The sequence below is a fragment of the Bos grunniens genome, chromosome 10 (genome assembly GCF_055505025.1).
Source record: "Bos grunniens cultivar Pamir isolate PY7600 chromosome 10, Bosgru_T2T1.0, whole genome shotgun sequence".
NCBI lineage: Eukaryota > Metazoa > Chordata > Mammalia > Artiodactyla > Bovidae > Bos > Bos grunniens.
In genome coordinates this window covers 73,869,208-73,891,551 of record NC_141174.1, presented here as the reverse complement: position 1 = coordinate 73,891,551, position 22,344 = coordinate 73,869,208, and the positions used below count along the sequence as shown (strand labels likewise).

At 40.0% G+C, this 22,344-nt stretch overlaps 1 protein-coding gene across 24 annotated transcripts in view; it reads left to right on the top strand.

Moving 5' to 3' along the window:
* FMN1 (formin 1) overlaps nucleotides 1-22,344 on the top strand; it is a 497,211-nt gene that overhangs the window by 101,253 nt on the left and 373,614 nt on the right. The window contains exon 1 of one of the 24 annotated variants that reach the window (XM_086322058.1): nucleotides 1,538-2,769. The exons of 22 other annotated variants lie outside the window; for them this stretch is intronic. In XM_086322058.1, the coding sequence (XP_086178184.1) occupies nucleotides 2,721-2,769 (49 nt within the window). In that variant the 5' untranslated portion in view covers nucleotides 1,538-2,720. Of the gene's footprint in view, nucleotides 1-1,537; nucleotides 2,790-22,344 lie in introns of those variants that run through there. One more of the 24 variants, XM_086322054.1, reaches the window with a different exon arrangement.

Genomic DNA, 22,344 nt, shown 5'->3' with positions numbered 1-22,344 from the left:
CAGTTCACTTTTTGGGGTCATATGGATAGAGGGTAGTATCCTGAAGATAAAGCCAAAACGTCTGCCAAGCAGTGATAGGAGGAAAGAGGGAAACTGAGTTTTCCGTTCAAGGCTTCAGGCTCACAATTTAATCAGCAGCTCAGTGTGTAGAGCTGAAACTGTTTGGTGGTGTTTCTGGCTTCTTGGGTAGCTCAGAGGTAAAGAATCCACCTGTCAATGCAAGGGGACGCAAGAGACTCGGGTTCTATCCCTGAGTTGGGAGGAGGTCCTGGAGAAGGAAATGGCCACCTACTCCAGCGTTCTTGCCTGGAAAATCCCACGGACAGGAGCCTGATGGGCTGCAGTCAATAGGGTCACAAAGAATCAGGCATGACTGAGCAGGCAGGCACTAGGGGCTCCAAAGAACTCCTGGTACCACCGTCCTTTATGTCTCAGCATGGAAAGAATTCAGTGAGAAGCAAAGTGATAAATAAGTGATTTATTAGAATAGGGTGCTTGTGAAGCTTACCAGAGGGTGGGAAAGAGAGTGCCCCATCTGAGAATTTACTGTGCTACAGTTTTATAATCAAAGGAAAAGTAGGGAGGGGGAGAAGAATTTCCTTGTCTTTCTTGAGTAGACATGTTTCCATCATCAGCTCTTCCTCCGGGTTGTACAGGGGAGTTTGCTTGTCCCTACACTGTCAAGCTAGGTCCTCACATTATTGTATTTTATGTGTACAGAGAGCATGTCCTGGGGATCAGTAACTTATTGTGCTCACTGGGCACAACGTGGGTCTCGTGCTACCATGGTTTGATTGTTTAGGGGCAGGTCTCATGCTTCTGTTGCTAAGCAAGCCTGCTTGGCTTTGTGGTTAAACAAACCTGCTTTCTTGAGTAATCATTAACTTACAGGGGTCTCCCATATTTTTCCTACTTATAGTCTCCTAGTGGGATTAACTAATCACCTACTTTGCCCCTTTACTCTGTCCCTATCAGTGTGGTATGTATATTTTCACAAGTAAGAGTTCTGGATCATGTAAAAAATAGGTAGTAGAGCCAAAAGAAATATTTAAAAATTACATGAAATTATACACACAAGGATATTTATTACCGTGCATAAGGTGGAAAAACAAGGGAAGTACCCAAATGTCCAGTAAAAAGGGATTGAGTAAGTGAATTTTCATGTGTCCTTGTGCATATATCCATAAAATGGATCTGTAGCCACTTAAAAGAATGATGTAGATGTACCTGCACTGACAAAGGGGGAATGTTGGGAAATTAAAAAACAATCAAACAAGCTGGAGAGCATTATGTCTGTGCGTATTCATACATCCCTGCATTTAACAATGGTAACCTCTGGAGGTGGCAGTATGAGCTTTTTTTCACTTTCACGCTGAACAGTTCCATACTGTTTGACTGGCTTACAACGAACACGCACACAGTGGCCAACATCCACAACTTCTTTGCCCTCGTGCATGGACAAAAATGCACCGCTAAGTAAATATTCTGTATGGAGAGAGTGAGCGCCATCTGTGACCTGGTCCCTTGATGGGGAAGATGATGGTGGCCCTTGGAAAGAATAAGGAGAGGAATAAAATGACATCTGCTATTTTTCTCACCTGTGCCATAATTTGCGAACATAAACTAAATTCTATTTGTCTTATTTTTATGTTCTGTAAAGCCTTAGAACAGAAGAACAGATTCTTTCTGAGAATTGAATTCTCATTTCCACATGAAGCTCTGTGTCGGTAGGTCAGGTATGTCCTTGGAAAGCAAGGTCAGAGTCCTGAGTCAAACTGTGCCTTCAGCCAGCATTGTGGCCTCAAATTGAGTCATTTAAGTGCTAATCTCTCAGTTTCCCCACCTGTTAAATGTGATAGTAGTAATCCTTACCATCACATTCTTGAGCAGGGTGTCATGAAGCTTAGTAAGACCGTATTAGCCAAATGCTTTGAGCTCTTCAGATAAAAATGCGATGCAAACATGAAGTCCCATTAAGATAATTATACAGTAATTGCTTTTTCATAGTATGGGTTTACATTCAAGGTCATTTTATGGAGGCAGGGAAGGAGCTTAGCTTTCAAAATTTGAAAATAAAATTCTTAACCCATGTTGAAGACAAATATAACAGAATCACTAGTTCTAAGAATAGGAGGACTTTGTTTTGAATCAAAAACTTGAAAATTAAAAAAGAATCGTTTCTGTGTTTAACTGGAAATGTCTTTAAAAAGCAAAAGGATCACTTCTCCTAGCCCCTGAAAGAAGAAAATTAAAGGAAGCTCTTCAAGAATGTTGTTACTGTTGTTCAGTCACTGAGTCATGCCCAACTCTTTGAAACCCCATGGACTGCAGCGCATCAGACTTCCCTGTCCTTCACTATCTCCTGGAGCTTGCTCAAATTCATGTCCATTGAGTCAGTGATGCCATCCAACCGTCTCATCCTTTGTGCCCCCTTCTCTTCCTGCCTTTTGTGAAAAAAAAAAAAAAAGTCTCACTCATACTACTGTAAGGTGGTGAGACCTGTCTGGCCCACTGTGCGTGGGGACCGAACGTGACTCATTCGTGCTGGGTGGAGTTTCTTCCCGTGGCTCTGTACCAGTTGCTCCTACGATGGAGCAGGGGAGGTACACCCTCTTCCCACCTGGTCCTTCTTCTCCAGCCTTCCTGAGAACCCATCATGTTTGCTGCAGGCTCCCCACCCTTTGGCACCATCGGTGCTTGCTACCATTATAACCCAAGACATGGACAGTCAATTTCAGTCCCCAAGATTTGGAAGTGCCGACACAGGAGGTCAGTAATCCCAGAAGAAGGTAAGCTTGCAAGCAAGAGCCCATGTTTTGGGTTGAAGGTGGAGAAAGAGAGAGGTCTATTTAGATGATCAGAACTGATGGGCTAAACTATGAAAGAAGAATTTTTGGTGAAGGGTCATTGTTTGGCACTTGACATGTTGGTTCAGGTGTCTTCCAATTGTAACCTGCAAGGCTGCTGACCTCAAATTTTTAAAATCACGTAATCTGAATTTTATGTATCTATGTAAAATCTGAATATGTTCATTTAATTTATGTTGAATAAAACTAAGGATTAGCACTGTTTATTTTTTTAATTTTCTCAGTAAAGGAAGATTTAAAAATAGTCTTCCTCTAGATAAGTTATTTTCATCATAAGGGCTTGGGAGTATAAATGTGACAATTTGTATTTTTGAAATATGAAGCTTTTATAGAGTTCTTCTGGAGAATGCAATGGAACCCCACTCCAGTACTCTTGCCTGGAAAATCCATGGACAGAGGAGCCTGGGGGGCTGCAGTCCATGGAGTCGCTAAGAGTCGGACTTGACTGAGTGACTTCACTTTCACTTTTCTCTTTCATGCATTGGAGAAGGAAATGGCAATCCACTCCAGTATTCTTGCCTGGAGAATCCCAGGGATGGTGGAGCCTGGTGGGCTGCCGTCTATGGGGTCACACAGAGTCGGACACGACTGAAGCGACTTAACATAACATAACATAACATAGAGTTCTTCGAAGATGGGTTACTGTAATAAAATGCTGTATTGATGTCAGATAAATTTAATTTATTTAGCCAAAGTAAGTGAAAACACTTTGTATCTAATCCTTATTATGGACATTATTTAAATAATTCTCTTTACGTTTAAACTTTAATATGGACCTTGTTAGGATGTGAGAGGTTTTGACTTTCTTTCCTACAAGAACTCTCCCACTTTCCTACCAAACAAGTTTTGTGGTAATGGGGTACTTTCTAATTTTATATTCAAATTAGAGAAGTTACCGAGGAAAGATAAGTTATGTAAAACAAAGTAATTTCAGCCTTAAGGGAGATACTGACCTTTTTTTTTTTCCTTTTTGTTCTATTGCTTTTACCTACTGGTGCTTAGTTGATGCCATAATCTCTATTTTTCTGATTCATTCTAATCTTTTAGATGGACTTCTTAGTATGCCCTTGAGAATCTCTATCTTTAGATTTGGGATTATCAATGTTTCCAAATGGAGTCAGTGCTAAACTATAAGGAAAGTTGTTAGTAAAGCAAATGAAAAAATTCTTTCATTATAATTGCTTAGAGAGAACTAATAATTAAAACAGAAAAGGCTAAAGTTTCCCATAGAGGATATTAGGCAATGAATCAAATAATTTTAAGTTTGCAAGCTATGTTTTGTGAGACAAGCATTTCTTAAAGAGATATGTACACAGGTGTTCCCATTTACTCAGAATTCATATGATTTCATCTTACAAAATCAGAATCAGCTTTAGAAAAGGTCTGTCCAGATTTACAACGTGTTACATCATTATTTTGATTTAGGATGGCAAAGACTTTCTATTTAGGAACAGGAAAGAGAATATTGTTTATTCTTCTTCCCCACTACCATCCCATCACCAACAACCTAGAACAGGTGAAGAATAGGCATTACAGTGCAGAGTAAATCCAAATTTTATTCCTACTTCAAACACTAATTTGCTATTTGACCCTGAGTATGTTTTATAACTATTGTTTGCTTTAATGGTTCTTCCTTTAAAGATATAAAGTGTGTCCTATCTCATCAAAATGGTACAAAAACACTATTTGTAATGTGATGACTATTTTTAGTAGATGTAGGTGAAACACATATTAAATTAAGATTGTTTTTGTATGGAATCACTTGCAAAACATTACTTTCTTTTTCTGTGAATCTATAAACTTTTGTCTCTGAAGTAGACTCAATAACTTTTTCCAGGTGCAAGAAGCAAACATTCAGCTCAATCCATAGCTGAGATTTTCCAACAGCAGTTTTCAAGGTTAAATCATTTGTTTCGGGGAAAAGAAGTTCAAAAGCATATCCTAGTTAAATAAGAATACTCCAAGAATTGAATGCACCTTGTAAGTCTCACAGCCTCTGTATTTCCCAGAACGCCAGTAATCAAAATGCAGCTATGATTTCTTCAACCTCCAGATTTTAAATTTCTCTCAAGTCGATGGAGGATTCTGCATTGTCTTCTTTATGGCAGGAAATTACAAATGCTTTTGTTGTTATTGCCAGAATCTGAGGGCGTATAGCTTCCAGCAGTGGCACCTGGGTTTGTTTTCTTTCTCCCTCTTTGAGGGTTGGCGGTGGGAGCTGATGAGAGCTCGTGGAAGGTAGTAAGCTCTTTGCCAACATTCAATACTTAAAACATTTTTCATGTATTAATCATCCAGAAACTCTACTAGTAAAGACTTGTCCCCTTTGAGTGCTAGAATAGTCCCCAAATTAAATCTTCTATTCTCTCCTAAGACCACAGTTATTCCTCCAGGTGTAAATTATATGCCTGGATCTGAGACTGACTTTAATTTCAAATAGAATATTTCTCAGTCCCTGTAGTATAATCATTAACTTATCTTATAGTTGGGTCATTGACTTTAGTGCCATATTGCGTTGTGGTAGTAAAATTAATAGTAGTAGTATTGACGGTAATAAAAGTGTTAACAACCATTTATTGAGTGCTCTATAAAGTACTTTAAATATTTCATCTTATTTAATCCTCACAAAACTCTTGGAGGATCTCTGTTATTTCCATTTTATAGATGATGAACTTGCCCAGATGGATGAATAGTAACCTTTCTGAATCCAAAGTCTCTACTTTTCTCACTTTTCTGTTTGAGAAAAAAAAATCGTATCTGGTATTATTTGTCTTTGCAGCTTATGGTCATATTTGGACTTCAATATGAATTCTCCCTCTATTAACTGCTTTATCATAGGCAGTTTTTCTGGGAGAAGTTGGAATGGAGTGCTGAATAGTGAGCAGAAATAATTTAACCCTGGGAGATTTTTCCAAGTTTTATCCTTGGGTGAAGCAAGAATTAGTGTGAGCCAACTGCACTTTACAATAGCTAGAGGGTTTTCCCAACCAGATGTAAAGAAAAGTAGAAAGTTAGGCTTCCTATTCTATAGGTTGAATTCTAGTAAGAAAGATATTCTAGCTCTCCATTTTTTTTTTTTCTCTATAAAATGGGGATTTAAATGATACTAAGGGGCTTCCCTGGTGGCTTGGATGGTAAAGCATCTGCCTGCAATGCGGGAGACCTGGGTTCGATCCCTGGGTTGGGAAGATCCCCTGGAGAAGGAAATGGCACCCCACTCCAGTACTCTTGACTGAAAAATTCCATGGATGGAGGAGCCTGGTGGCTACAGTCCATGGGGTCACAAAGAGTCAGACATGACTGAGCAACTGAGCACCCATACACGCATGTTACTTGAAGCTAAGGTTGATAAAATTACCTGCCCACAATGAGCTAAGAGCAGCCACAAGTTTGTTCTCTGTATCTGTGAATCTGTTTATGTTCTGGATATACATTCATTTGTATTATTTTTTAGATTCCACATATAAGTGATACCATGTAGTATTTGGCTTCTTCTGTTTGATATCACTACGGCTAATATTCTCTAGGTCCATCCACGTTGCTGCAAATGGCAGTATTTCATTCTTTGTTATGGCTGAGTGACACTCCATTGTGTGTATAATACCAATCTCTTTAGCAAGGCTGTGTGCCAGGGCCTTGACCACCTGGTCCTTGCCTGCCTCTTCCACGAGTGGCACATCTTCTAGTCACATTGAAACACGTGCCATCTGCTGAGCACATGTGTTCCTTTACACATATTGTCCCTTCTGGTTTGCTAGGTTAAATCTTATTCATTTCTCAAGCATCAAGTATTATTGTCCCTGAGAAGTAGCCCATTCCTGAGGAACCCTACACTACCCTGCCCTTTAGGACTGCATTAATTCCCTTAGTATTCTCCTGTTAATACTTACAATCCAAGAATTTATTTCTTCTTTTTCCCTATGGGATACTGGACTCCTGGACTTGTCTTAGTTATCTTTGTATCACACAAGATTCAGTAGGTGACTATTCAGTATTTTGACTGAATGGATAAATGTTTCAATGATAGTAGACATGTTACTTGTGAAATCAATACACTGATCATACACTGAATTAAAGATGAGTGCAGGTCATTTTCCTTCCAAAATATGTTCAGCAATCACATCCTTAAACTTTCCAGTGACTGGCTGAATGGTAACCATAGGGGTTTTGCATCTTTTTAATCTCACACAAATGGCAAAATAGGGAGAGAAAAAAGGATAATTTCCAGAAGTGAAAGATCTTCCATTTAGCAGCTGACATAGGATCATTTTCATTCCTTAATTGTTGTACTTTATGGGCATTTGGGGTGTGCATTCAAGACAGACTTAATAATTTAGGTGAGACACTGCAGCAGCCATTACTCTTTATTTACTGGCTGTGTCCAAGAAAGGAAGCATTGTTACTCACGTGGCAGGGAGGGAAAGCCTAAGTGCTTTTGTCATGAGGCAGGGAGAGACTCACATTTGCGTAGTATTCTTAGGGTGTATACAAACAAGCAGCTGGATGATTCAAAAGGTTGAACCAGCAATGATTTGTTCCAGAACAGATGTGACAGAGACAGACATCTGGGAGTCAAGGACCACACATTACATGCTCAACTGTTTTCTGAACATTGCTTGAAAAATATTCAGATTTTCATGATTTCTACATATTTATGTCAAGGTCCAAATGTTCAGGAAGCAAGAGAGCAGTTATCTCTGCTTATGTCCTTGCCCTGACATCAGGTGCTTAGGATGCTTAATTTAATGTCCTGGGACTCTTGATTCTCCTTCCTTAGACAAGCAGGGACTTCCAGGGATAATAGCCACAGGCCTGGCATGGGCTTCCCTGGTGGCTCAGGTGCTAAAGAATCCACATGCAATGCAGGAGACCTGGGTTTGATTCCTGGGTTGGGAAGATTCCCTGGAGAAGGGAGTGGCTACCCACTCCAGTATTCTGGTCTGGAGAATTCCATGGACAGAGGAGCTTGGCAAGGCTACAGTTGAAAGGGTCACAGAGTCGGACACGACTGAGCGACTTTCACTTCACACACAGCATGTGAAGCCTCCTGTCCACACTTGGCAGAACATCAAGTTGAAGGGCAGGCATTAGCAGGAGCGTCCTGCAGGACTTCCAGTTTCAGAGTGAAACCAGGCTGACCTTCTAAAACAGAACTGCAAGAAGGGAAGGAAGGCAGGAAATCACTTTAGGAGACCATGTATGGAGAGCCACCAAGGGAGGAGCTTGACTTGGTCCTGAGGAGCCAAGCCTGGAGCAATTCCTGAGCTAAGGAGCAGGCAGGTGGCGTTTATCTGATTTCTCACACTTGGCTGTCAAAGTGTAATGAGAGTAATTAAAGGGACAGTAGAAGCAGTTTCCTGTGGGCGTTTTATTATTACAGAAGGCTCTGCTTTGAAGTCAGCTGGTACCTCAGGGAGATGGTCTGGAAGGAATCCAGGCTGGAGGGACTGACCTGGCCGTGGAGCTGATTATGAGGTAGCGTGACTCGTGTCCAGTGGGCAGTGTTAAATGTAATGTGGCAAATTTGGGTTTGACTGTGGCTCGTGTCATTATCCAAGGGGCTCCCATCTATAAGGGAGAGAGGAGTAACAGCAGGTGGTATGTTCCTAGCTATGTTGCTTAAAGAAATTAACAAGATACCAACAGAAATTTTACATAGAAAGAAAGCCTAGAATAAAATCCACTGAAATACTGTATCTCTCAGTTGTGTCTGACTCTTTGTGACTGCATGGACTATATAGTCCCTGGAATTCTCCAAGCCAGAGTACAGGAGTGGGTAGCCTTTCCTTTTTCCAGGGGATCTTCCCAACACAGGTATCGAACCCAGGTCTCCAGCATTGCAGGCGGATTCTTTACCAGCTGAGCCACAAGGGAAGCCTGAGAATACTGGAGTGGGTAGCCTATCCCTTCTCTAGAAGATCTTCCCAACCCAGGAATTGAACTGGGATCTCCTGCATTACAAGCAGATTCTTTACCAACTGAGCTATGAGGGAAACCTTGAAATAGTGTGATAATCATTCCTGAATAGGGGGACTGTGACTGCCTGGTTTTCCTTCTACTCATAGATATTTTTAAGTCTTCAATATAAGCACATTCTACCTTGATAATGAAGAATAAAACAATACATTTAATAAAGGATAGGTGGGAGGGATCTTAAATTCACCTGCCTCAAAGCTTTGCTTCATTTTATTAACTACTAGTTGAAAGGATAATATGCTTGGGTAGTTCAAAACAACAGATGATTCGGTGTATAGTGGACATAAGTCATAAATACCTGGGAACACTCATTTTGTTCAATTCCTTACTGGAAGGAATGATTTAATCCATGCGATGGAGTCAGCTGTCCTTTGGGAAAGAATATGTCAGAAGGTAAACAATCCATTAACAAATGATCACACAGGATACAGGTCAGGCTTTGGGAGTGAAGCATGTACACCAGTACAGTGATCCTCAACATTTTTGGCACCAGGGGCTGGTTTTGTGGAGGACAGTTTCTCCTACAGACCCAGGCAGGGGTGAGGTAGGGATAGTTTCAGGATGATTCAAGCACATTACACTTATTGCGTACTTTATTTCTAATATTATTACATTGTGATATATAATGAAATTATTATACAACTCAACATAATGCAGAATCAGTGGGGGCCCAGAGCTTGTTTTCCTGTAACTAGACGGTCCCATCTGGTGACTGGAGACCCTCCATTGTTGTTTATATTCAGTCTACTCTGTAATCTCATTTTGGTTGCTGTCACTACAGAAAACCCTGCTTAATAAAGATAGGATGTTAGAAATGGAAGCAGGCATTAGATTCTCATAAGGAGCGTTCAACTTAGGTCCCTTGAATGTGTAGTTCACTGTGGGGTTCATGCTTCTGTGAGAATCGAATGCTGCTGCTGATCTGAGAAGAGGTGGAGCCCAGGCAGTAATGCAAGTGATGGGGAGCAGATGAAGCTTTGCTCGCTCACCTCCTGCCGTGTAACCCAGTTCCTAACAGCCTACGGACTTGTACCCCTACACCAGTAAATGCAGGCATTTAAAACATAACTTATTTAACATTTGGATTGTACTTTACTCATAAGAATTTTGTTGCCTGGTGCCTTGTACACTCTGAAGCACTGTGAATATATATATATAGTCAATGTATTGAAAAACAAAAGTTGTATTAGTGTAGCTTTGTCTTCAGGTCATTTCTTGTATACCCTGCTGTACACCTGATGAGGGCAGCTGTGGTGTGGAAGATAAACCTTTCCGACAGGGTAAGCACAGTTGTGATAGCTCATAGGATTGGTGTACCTCTGCTCTGACTGTGCTTGATTTCCTGCCGTCTCCACACACCACTTCCTGGCAACCCACATGCACAGCATCTTTGTGCATACTCCTATTAAGTATTAATTAAGTATTATGCTATTACTTAACTTCAGGTGTGAGCTCTAAGAGAGCAAGGATGACATCTTAAGTTTCTAGTGCTTGAGGAGTGATGACTGTTACCAGGTACTGAAAACAGTCCAGATAAACACTGGCAAAGAAGTTCCCAGATGTATAGCTAGAGTATGTGTCAGTCACTTAATGAACTGGAGTTTTTATAAGCAGCTTGTTGCCCTGAATATCACTGGATTGCTTTTTTGTGACAGTTTCAACACAGGTGTCTGAAATTCTCCCCGACGTGAACCCAATGGTCTTTCATTCGGCATCTCCAAGGAACTTTTTAATTTTATTGTATTACTGTGCTTACCGCTGGTTTAATGGAGAAAAGCAATTTCAATTTTTTTAAGTTAAAGGGATTATATAAGAAAACTACTACAGAAGATAAAAGGACAGCGATAAAAATCTTCCAATATCCAACCACCTCAACCCTTTTCATAAAGATAGGTATTGTTAAATGAGTAAGCCTATTTTAGATTTTACATACTTCCATATCTACCTAAGATTATTTTTGAACTTTCTATATTTCTGTACAATATTCTAAATTATAATTTTGTAATTTTAATGGGTAATAATATTTTGTCATAGTGATGAACCATAATACCAAATCCATTGTTAGTTATTTAAATTGTTTCCAAGTTGAAACTAATATAAAATACTGTGGTTAAAATCTTTCTTCACATAACCTTTCATTTACTTAAATGATTTCTTTAGTGTAAATTCGTAGAAGTATTAGTAAAAAGACACGAATAACTTGTTACTGCCACAGTTTTCTCCCCAACATTATATTAATATATCAATAAATCATGGATGTTATCTTTTTTTAAAAAAAAAAGCTTTATTGAGATGTAATATACATGCTATATAATTCCACAGTTTTTACTATATTCATGGTGATGTGCAGCTATCACCACAATCAATTTTAGGCATTTCATCATTCCCCCAAACTCAATTCTCATTAGCAGTCACTTTTCATTTCCCACAATTCCCTTCAGCCCTCAGTTCAGTTCAGTTCAGTTGCTCAGTCATGTCTGACTCTTTGTGACCCCGTGAATTGCAGCATGCCAGGCCTCCCTGTCCATCACCGACTCCTGGAGTTCACCCAAACTCATGTCCATCGAGTCAGTGATGCCTTCCAGCCATCTCATCCTCTGTCATCCCCTTCTCCTCCTGACCCCAATCCCGCCCAGCATCAGAGTCTTTTCCAATGACTCAACTCTTCACATGAGGTGGCCAAAGTATTGGAGTTTCAGCTTTGTGTCCAACTCTTTGTGACCCCATGGACTGCAGCATGCCAAGCTTCCCTGCCCATCACCCACTCCCAGAGCTTGCTCAAACTCATGTCCATCAAGTCAGTGATGCCATCCAACCATCTCATCCTCTGTCATCCCCTCTCCTCCTGCCTTCAATCTTTCCAGCATCAGGGTCTTTTCCCATGAGTCAGTTCTTCACATCAGGTGGCCAAAGTATTGGAGTTTCAGCTTCAGCATCAGTGCTTCCAGTGAATATTCAGGACTGATTTCCTTTAGGATGGACTGGCTTGATTTCCTTGCAGTCCAAGGAACTCTCAAGAGTCTTCTCCAACACCACAGTTCAAAAGCATCAATTCTTCAGCATTCAGCTTTCTTGATAGTCCAACTCTCACATCCATACATGACTACTGGAAAAACCATAGCTTTGACTAGACAGACCTTTGTTGGCAAAGTAATATCTCTGCTTTTTAATATGCTGTCTAGGTTGGTAATAGCTTTTCTTCCAAAGAGCAAGTGTCTTTTAATTTCATGACTGCAATCACCATCTGCAGTGATTTTGGAGCCCCCAAAATTAAAGTTTCTCACTGTCTCCATTGTTTCCCCATCTATTTGCCATGAAGTGATGTGACCAGAGGCCATTGTCTTAGTTTTCTGAATGTTGAGTTTTTAGCCAGCTTTTTCAGCTCTAGGTTTCCACTAATTTACTTGTTTCCTGTGTTGATTTTCCTGCCTGAAAATTGTATATAAGTGGGATCATTCAATATGTGGTATTTGTAACTGGCTTCTTTGACTTAGCATACTGTTTTCAAGATTTAGCCTTTTTATTGCCAGATAACATTCATTGTATAGATATAGCACATTTTGTTTATCTGTTTGGAAGTAGGTGGACATTTGGGTTGTTTTCTATGTTTTGGATTTTAATAATGTTTCCATAAACATTTGTCTGCAAGTTTTTGTGTGGACATATGTTTTCATTTCTCTTCTCTTAGTCACTAAGTCGTGTCTTAGCTATAGTGACTCTTGCTATCCCAAGGACTGTAGCCTGCCAAGTTCCTTGTCCATGGGATTCTCCAGGTGGGAATACTGGAGTGGGCTGCCATTTCTTTCTCCACTTGGATATATACCAGGAGTGGAATTGTTAGGTCATATTTAAATTCTTTGTTTTACCTTTTGAAGAAATATCAGGTTGTTTTCCAAAGCTGATGGCCATTTTACATTCCCACTAGTGATGTATGAGTCTTAATTTTTCTACACCCTTGTCAATACCTGTTATTATCTACAATTTTTTATCATAGCCACCCTGCTGGATGTTAAAATGGTATTTCATTGTGGTTTGGTTTGCATGTCACAGGGCCTGTTAAATTTTTTTTGGTGTTTTAAATTACCTGTGTAGCATTCAAAGCACTTTACAACATACACTTAAAAAAAAAAAGTATAATTCATAGAGGGCATATACCATGCATATACCATGGAAAACACACATGAGTGAAACAGTTCATAGATTGGGAGGGAAATATTCCATCAGAAATACATAAAAGGGAGAAATGGCATGGCATGAGAAATTTAAAACTATTTGAATAGCAGTTTATAATTACATAGCACTTATTCATACATATTATCTAATTTACTCTGAGTATTACTTTAGATGCCATACAAAGACAACGTTAATAAAATGTAAAGGGCTTATTTCTAAAACTTCATTAAAGTTAATAAAAATATACTGTATGGCCAATGTATTAAAAATTATTTTAATATAGACAATTTTAACTGACCAAAAATACTGATAAGTTGTCTCTATATTCATTAATGGTGAATAGAAAATGGCTAAAAGTGTGGCAGAAGGATTTTTATTGAGATTTAATAAACTTTAAAAGAAAAGACTTGTTAATCATAATCATCAAAATGCCTTATTGATATATATTTATAAAAGTCTATCCAGAACATTCCACTGTATGAATCATAAGGTATTTGATTTAGGTCATACCTGAATGGTCTAGTGGTTTTCCCTATTTTCTTCAATTTAAGTCTGAATTTGGCAATAAGGAGTTTCCAGTCTTGTTTTTGCTGACAGTATAGAGCTTCTCCATCTTTGGCTGCAAAGAATGTAATCAATCTGATTTTGGTGTTGACCATCTGGTGGACGTCTGATAGACTAGACCTGATGGACAGAGTGCCTGATGAACTATGGACGGAGGTTCATGACACTGTACAGGAGACAGGGATCAAGATAATCCCCAAGAAAAAGAAATGCAAAAAAGCAAAATGGCTGTCTGAGGAGGCCTTACAAATAGCTGTGAAAAGAAGAGAAGTGAAAATCAAAGGAAAACAGGAAAGATATACCCATTTGAATGCAGAGTTCCAAAGAATAGCAGGGAGAGATAAGAAAGCCTTCCTCATTGATCAGTGCAAAGAAATGAAGGAAAACAATAGATTGGGAAAGACTAGAGAACTCTTCAAGAAAATTAGAGACACCAAGGGAACATTTCATGCAAAGATGGGCTCAATAAAGGACAGAAATTGTATGGACCTAACAGAAGCAGAAGATATTAAGAAGAGGTGGTAAGAATACACAGACTGCTAAGTCACTTCAGTCATCTCCGACTCTGTGCGACTCCGACTCTGCCCATAGACGGCAGCCCACCAGGCTCCCCCATCCCTGGGATTCTCCAGGCAAGAACACTGGAGTGGGTTGCCATTTCCTTTTCCAATGCATGAAAGTGGAAAGTGAAAGGGAAGTTGCTCAGTCATGTCCTACTCTTCGCAACCCCATGGACTGCATGGGACTCCTCCGTCCATGGGATTTTCCAGGCAAGAGTACTGGAATGGGGTGCCATACACAGAAGAACTGTACAAAAAAGATCTTCATGACCCAGATAAGCATGATGGTGTGATCACTCACCTAGAGCCAGGCATCCTATAATGGGAAGTCAAGTGGGCCTTAAGAAGCATCACTACGAACAAAACTAGTGGAGATGATGGAATTCCAGTTGAGCTGTTTCAAATCCTGAAAGATGATGCTGTGAAAGTGCTGCACTCAATATGCCAGCAAATTTGGAAAACTCAGCAGTGGCCACAGGACTGGAAAAGGTCAGTTTTCATTCCAATCCCAAAGAAAGGCAATGCCAAAGAATGCTCAAACTACCACACAATTGCACTCATCTCACATGCTGGTAAAGTAATGCTCAAAATTCTCCAAGCCAGCCTTCAGCAATACGTGAACCACAATGTTCAAGCTGTTTTAGAAAAGGCAGAGGAATCAGAGATCAAATTACCAACATCCCATGGATCATCGAAAAAGCAAGAGAATTCCTGAAAAACATCTACTTCTGCTTTATTGACTATGCCAAAGCCTTTGACTGTGTGGATCACAATAAACTGTGGAAAATTCTGAAAGAGATGGGAATACCAGACCACCTCACCTGCCTCTTGAGAAATCTGTACGCAGGTCAGGAAGCAAGAGTTAGAACTGGACATGGAACAACAGACTGGTTCCAAATAGGAAAAGGAATGTATCAAGGCTGTATATTGTCACCCTGTTTATTTAACTTATATGCAGAGTACATCACGAGAAACGCTGGCCTGGATGAGGCTCAAGCTGGAATCAAGATTGTCGGGAGAAATATCAATAACCTCAGATATGCAGATGACACCACTCTTATGGCAGAAAGTGAAGAAGAACTAAAGAGTGTCTTGATAAAAGTGAAAGAGGAGAGTGAAAAAGTTGGCTTAAAGCTCAACGTTCAGAAAACTAATGTCATGGCATCTGGTCCCATCACTTCATGGCAAATAGATGGGGAAACAGTAGAAACAGTGTCAGACTTTATTTTGGGGGGCTCCAAAATCACTGCAGATGGTGACTGCTTCCATGAAATTAAAAGACGCTTACTCCTTGGAAGGAAAGTTATGACCAACCTAGACAGAATATTAAAAAGCAGAAACATTACTTTGCCAACAATAGTCTGTCTGGTCAAGGCTATGGTTTTTCCAATAGTCATATACAGATGTGAGAGTTGGACAATATAAAGAAAGCTGAGTGCCAAAAAATTGATGCTTTTGAACTGTGGTACTGGAGAAGACTCTTGAGAGTTCCTTGTACCGCAAGGAGATCCAACCAGTCCACCCTAAAGGAAGTCAGTCCTGAATATTCACTGGAAGGACTGATGTTGAAACTGAAACTCCAATACTTTGGCCACCTGATGCAAAGAATTGACTCATTCGAAGAGACCCTGGTGCTGGGAAAGATTGAAGGCAGGAGGAGAAGGGAACAACAGAGGATGAGATGGTTTGATGGTATCACGGACTCAATGGACATGAGTTTGAGTAACTCCGGGAGTTGGTGACGGACAGGGAAGCCTGGCTTTCTGCAGTCCATGGGGTCTCAAAGAGTCAGACACGACTGAGTGACTGAACTGAATTGAACTGAACTGATCCTGAATATTGTCAAACATTAGAATGAAAAAGAAATGAGAAGAGAAACCCCAATGTGATGGGTTGTGTGTACTCGTCCTCTTGATGTTATCTGGGGTACATGACTGGATAACCCTCCTCAGAAAGTTATCTTCCTATTCTGTTAATATAGAATTTTAACTTTTACAAAAATTCTAAAAATATTCTATAACCATTATAGGAAAATCCTAAAAGATTTGTAGGGATAGAAGCAAAGAAAACCTTCTATCATCACAGTTCATAGAAAAGTTACAGTTAAACTTTACATTTCTGTTCAATTTTTCTACTATATAAATTCCTACACTTGATATATAATTTTTTTTGCTTAACATTTTATAAACCTTTTCCCATATTTTTAAACATTTTGTAAATATTGTTTTAATTATCATGAACTATTCTGTGTAGAGAATTGGGTCATCCATTTACTATCATCTACCTAATTTTGGGTCCTTGGCTTATAATTTTTTGATATTTGAATAACGTGACAAACATTTTTGCATAGGATGTTTGCATTTTAAAAGAATTTCTTTATAGTGGATTTCTACAAGAATTACAGTATCAAAAGTATGACTGTTAAATGTGCATTTCAATACTTATTATCAAATTGTCCCTCCAAGTTGTGTTCAGTATGCTCCCACCAGCAGAGTATGCATGGACTTATTTCATCTATTTATTCAGCAAATACTTAACAGAAACTTGCTGTATCCAGGTACCATGTAAAGTATTGGGGCTGATTTAATGAATGTGGCAGGCACTATGCTGTTTTTTAAGAGAGGAGTGGCCAATTTCACTGCTCTGTTACCAACACTGCATATTTTCAGAGTTTTATTTTCAAGTTCCAGACCTGATGTGAGAATGTTGTATTTTATTGTTCTTTTAACTTGCATTTCTTTCTTTACTGGTGATGTTGAATTTCTCCATATTCATTGGTCATTTTTCTTATTTGCTGTTTGCCCATTTATCCATTAAAGTCTTTTTTAAAAAATACATGAAAACTCATGGATTTTTATGTTGTCTTTTCACAAGGACTGCACAAGTCTTATTTACATTAGAGTGGCTAGAGACATTTATTAATTTAAATAAAATATTTTAGTCCATTTGTTGATAAATCGAGTACCCAACTTCATCTTGAAGGAAGCGCTGTTAAAACTGAGTGTTAATACTCCTTGAATGATCCCTTCTTGACTTTGGGGGTAAGAAATGAGATGTAAATGGTGTTAGAGTTATGGCGAGTTTACTAGGTTATTTGGCTTTTTCCTTGGGCTAATTGTGGATCTTAGGACCTCTTCAGTATTAGACTGGATAACTCTTTCCTTGTTCTGAGAACTGATTGATCATCTAGAAGAGTCGTATTGGGAGGCAGAAAGGGTAATCAATACTGTAGGCTGAGGTCACTGACGGGGCCAAAGACGATAATCTGTGAAATTTAGGATAAATTGCCTTTGGGTTTTTGCCTAGATTTACTAAGACAGAGGAGTTGTTTGGGCAAGTGATGCCTCTTTGGCGTCTCTTTGAAGTGGCCATCTAATGAATCAAGAAGAGGGCAGTTAAATCCCTCTCAGTGAGAAGATCAAAAGAGGAATGGGATATAGTTACATGTTAGGAGCCAAGGGCTATCAGTTGACCTTTCTGAAGCCTGGGGAGAGGACTTTGGATAATTGGGAAAACTTTTTGTTGCAGAGGGAGCTTTTTTAATCCTTACCCCCCCTTTTCCCTCTTTTCTCCTTATCTTCAGTTTTTCCAGGCCTGTTGCTTAATTTTCAACATTGTATCACATGATTTCATCCTTGAATCTGGCTTTTCTTGAAGAGCAAGGAAAGTAAAATAATCACATTCTCTTATGAAAAAGATCTTTGAATTCATTCCCTTTTCTCCTATTTGCCATTATCTCCTTTCTCTACTTACAAGAGTTAAAAGGTATAGGGGTTGGAAAAAAAAAAAAGGTATAGGGGCGATCCGCGCCTGCTGATGGTTTCAGCATATCTTTTAGCTCTCCCCCCTCTTCAGATCTTTTACCAAAGATTGAGTTTCATATATCTCCTGTTTTAAGTTGACAAGGACATCAGTGAGTATAAGCTGCCCCAAAATGAGCTGACAAAAGAATCAGAGGGCTTAGTCAAAGGATGGGCAGACACATGGCATGCTTACCACCACTCTTCTCTCCCATGTCAGGAAAAGCAGTGCTAATCAGCCACAAGACTGTTTCCTACTGAGCCTGACCATGGCCTTAGAATTCTTGCCAATGTTGCATTCTAGTCATTCACTCCCAATATCAGGGCACCCAAGCTGAAACCTGTTTTATTTTTTTAATGTAAGATCTGGCTCCTTGATGTAAGATCTGCTTTTGAACTGTGGTGTTGGAGAAGACCCTTGAGAGTCCCTTGGACTGCAAGGAGATCCAACCAGTCCGTCCTAAAGGAAATCAGTCCTGAATATTCATTGGAAGGACTGATGATGAAGCTGAAACTCCAATAATTTGGCCATCTGATGTGAAGAACTGACTCACTGGAAGAGACCCTGATGCTGGGAAAGATTGAAGGCAGGAGGAGAAGGGAACGACAGAGGATGAGATGGCTGGATGGCATCACCGACTCAATGGACATGAGTTTGAGTAAACTCCGGGGGTTGGTGATGGTCAGGGAGGCTTGGTGTGCTGCAGTCCATGGGGTCGCAAAGAGTTGGACATGACTGAGTGACTGGACTGAACTGAACTGAATGTAAGATCTACAAACAAACCTCTAAGGCTTTAAGTGTTAACTGTAATTGAGAAGTAACCTACATAAAATATCTGTCATATACTAGCGTTTCTCTTTTCTTTCTCTTAAAAGAAGGACTACCATAATGCCATCTGTAGAGAATAAAATCTGATCTGAAAACTGGCATGGCAAAAACCAACTTTGTCTGAGAGTTATATAGTTTCAGGAAATGCTAAGTGTTAAGGATAAAATATTTCAGAGAGAAAATGTTGGCCGAGGGGCAGTGACAAGAAATCTTCTCTGTTGGAAGTATATTTGAGCATATATCTGAATGATGTCAGGAAAGCAATGATGTGATGATCTGGGGGACAACATTCCAGCAGAAGAAACACCAAGTGTAAATGCCATAGGCAGGAATGTGGTTGGCTTATAGAATGGCAAGAAGGTTGAAATGGCAGAATGCATGAAGTGAATAGGGAGAGGGGAGAAGGTGGGTGGAGAAAGAGGTAAGCAGGGGTCAGATCAGGCGAGGTCCTTTAAAGCCAAGAATTTGCCTTTTCTTAAAACTGTGATGGGATGCCATTGTAGGATGTTGATTTGAGGAATTGTATGACTGAGCGCTGAAGAACTGATGCTTTTGAACTGTGGTGTTGGAGAAGACTCTTGAGAGTCCCTTGGACTGCAAGGAGATCCACCCAGTCCATTCTGAAGGAGATCAGCCCTGGGATTTCTTTGGAAGGAATGATGCTAAAGCTGAAACTCTAGTACTTTGGCCACCTCATGCGAAGAGTTGACTCATTGGAAAAGACTCTGATGCTAGGAGGGATTGGGGGTAGGAGGAGAAGGGGACGACAGAGGATGAGATGGCTGGATGGCATCACCGATTCGATGGACGTGAGTTTGAATGAACTCCGGGAGTTGGTGATGGACAGGGAGGCCTGGCGTGCTGCAATTCATGGGGTCACAAAGAGTCGGACAAGACTGAGCAACTGAACTGAACTGATGACATTTTAAAAGATCCCTTGGATGCTTTGGGATAATATTATGGGGAACAGGAGTGAAGAAGTGAAAAGAGCTGGGAGATTATGTCAGTTGCCCATATGAGAGTAGATAGTGGCTTGGACTGGGTGGTAATAATATGCCAAGTGATCAGATACAGGGTACTATTTAATACCTGATCAGATAAGTCTTGTTCCTAACATTATTGTGGTATGTGGGAGGAAGAGAGGATTCAAGGATGAAGCAGGTTCTTAATTTTAGAAAGATTAGATATTGATGCCATTTGACTAAGTGGGAAAGACTGAGGAAGGAGCACGTTTAGGATGAAAATCATGAGTTTGGGATCCATATTTCATGCGGTGAGTCATTGATGCCTTTGTGAGACAGGAGGGTGATAGGTCTGGCTGGATACATTAATTTGGGAGTCATTAGAGTTTCAGTGGGGCTTCCCTGGTGGCTCAGATGGTAAAGAGTCTGCCTGCAATGGAGGAGACCTGGGTTCTATCCCTGGATCAGGAAGATCCCCTGGAGAAGAGAATATCCTCTCCAGTATTCTTGCCTGGAGAATTCCATAGACTGAGGAGGCTGGCAGGCTACAGTCCATGGGGTCGCAAAGAGTCAGACACGACTGAAGCAGCTAACACTCATTTAAACTTTTGAGGCTAATTGAGGTGATCAAGGGAGTGGGTGATGATGGAGAAGAGGGCTCAATACAGATCTTTGGGATGTTGAAACATTTAGAGCTTTGGTTCTCAACACAGTGACATCTGGCTATGTCTGGACACATTTTTAGTTGTCACAACTGACAGGAGGGAGGAGGGCAGGGTGCTACTGGTAACCAGTGGACAAAGGCCAGAGAGTCTACTGAACATCCTATGGTGCACAGAACATTCTCCCACGATGAAGAATTATCTGACCCCAGATGTCAGTGGTACTAAGGTTAATAACCTGGAGGTAAAGTGGAGGTCGGGGGCCAAGAAGCCAGCAAGAGTGAGTAGTGAACTAGGAGGAAAACTGGAAGAGTGCTAGGGATGGGGTTTTGGGTTTCTAGAAAGGAATTTCAAGAGGAAAAATGTGTTTTCACTTCTGCATAAAGCTACGGAAAAGTTCATGAGATGAAGACTGAGACTTGATCACTGATCCAGTAAGACAGGATTTGGGGGTGTATCTGTAGGATTCAAGATTCCTTTGAAGGGTAATAGAGTCAAATGATGAGAGTATACGTTTTCCTAAAATTAAATACATGTTAAAGAAAACTGACCCCTACTCTTTTTGTTTGTTTGTTTGTTTAGCCACAGAGGCAATTCCAAATGAAATTTTTCTTATTTTCATTTCTTAGCCTTAGTTTGTGAAGCACTGATTTCAACCAACTGACTCTGGTTAGCTTAAACAAGACAGGAATTTATTTGGAAATACGATGGTACTTTATGAAGTTAAGGAAGATTCGAATAACTGAGGCTTGGGCCAGGTGGCAACCACAAAGCTCTGCTTGTAAGCAAGATTTCATGGGTCTTTTCTATCATTTACATAACCCAGATCCAACGACTTAAAGTCTCTTTTAGTTTCTTGTTTCCTTTTTTTTTTTTTTCTTTTTGGCAAAAAAAAAAAAAAATACATTGGCATTAACTTGGGTCAGGTAGCTATTTTGGGCTTCCCTTGTAGCTCAGATGGCAAAGAATCTGCCTGCAATGCAGGAGACCTGGGTTCAACCCCTGGGTCCGGAAGATCCCCCAGAAAAGGGAATGGCAATCACTCCAGTATTCTTGCTTAGAGAAATCCATGGTCTTGCTTAGAGAAGACCACGGGGTCTCAAAGAGTCAGACACGACTGAGCAACTAACACACACATACAGGTAGCTATTTTATGACCAGTCACTTCTGAAAAATCCCGACCACAATTGCTGTTCAGAGGCTCCCCCTTAGATTCTGGGAGCTGTTCCCAGAAAAGGGAGAAGAGTGAAGGGACAGGCCAACATTCTAGAGATGCCTTCTAGAAATCTCTCTTTTATCCTATAGATGTAAACATCTGTGCATCCAGGTAGGTCCTTGGCAGCTTTGCTCTAGTTCTATCATGTATAACCACAAACACTTCCTCCTTCACTGGAGATAACACAGACCGACAGTTACCGGATCCAGAAGTGATGTCATGGGAACCCTATTCTTTGAGTTCACAGTCACTGGATAGTGTTCATTTCTCCTCCTGTCCCATCATACTCCATTTAAATGTTTTGCAACTTATGAATCAAATGAATATTTTATTTATATTAATTGCAATAAAAATAATTGCAATCAAATGAATATTTTATTTATATTAATTGCAATAAAAATATTCAATTAATATATCATGCATATAGAAAAGAAACCCCTCAAAAAGGAGGGGGAAGACAAAGAAAAAGTTAATAGTATTAATTGAAAGGATAAATAGGAAGAATTAATCAGTCTCTAGATATCCCAACAGTATGTAAGAAAATAGAGGTTTAGTCAAGATTCCCTGTTTACCTAATCACAAGGTCATAAACTACACTCAGTCTTTCCCCATTCATTTCCCGTTTCAAGTTATGCTTGCCTTCAGCCAGCATTTCAGCAGGTCTGAATTCCTCTGGGGTCTGAACCTTTTTTTCTGAGGGGTCTCAACCTTTGCCAGTACAGCCTAGATAACATT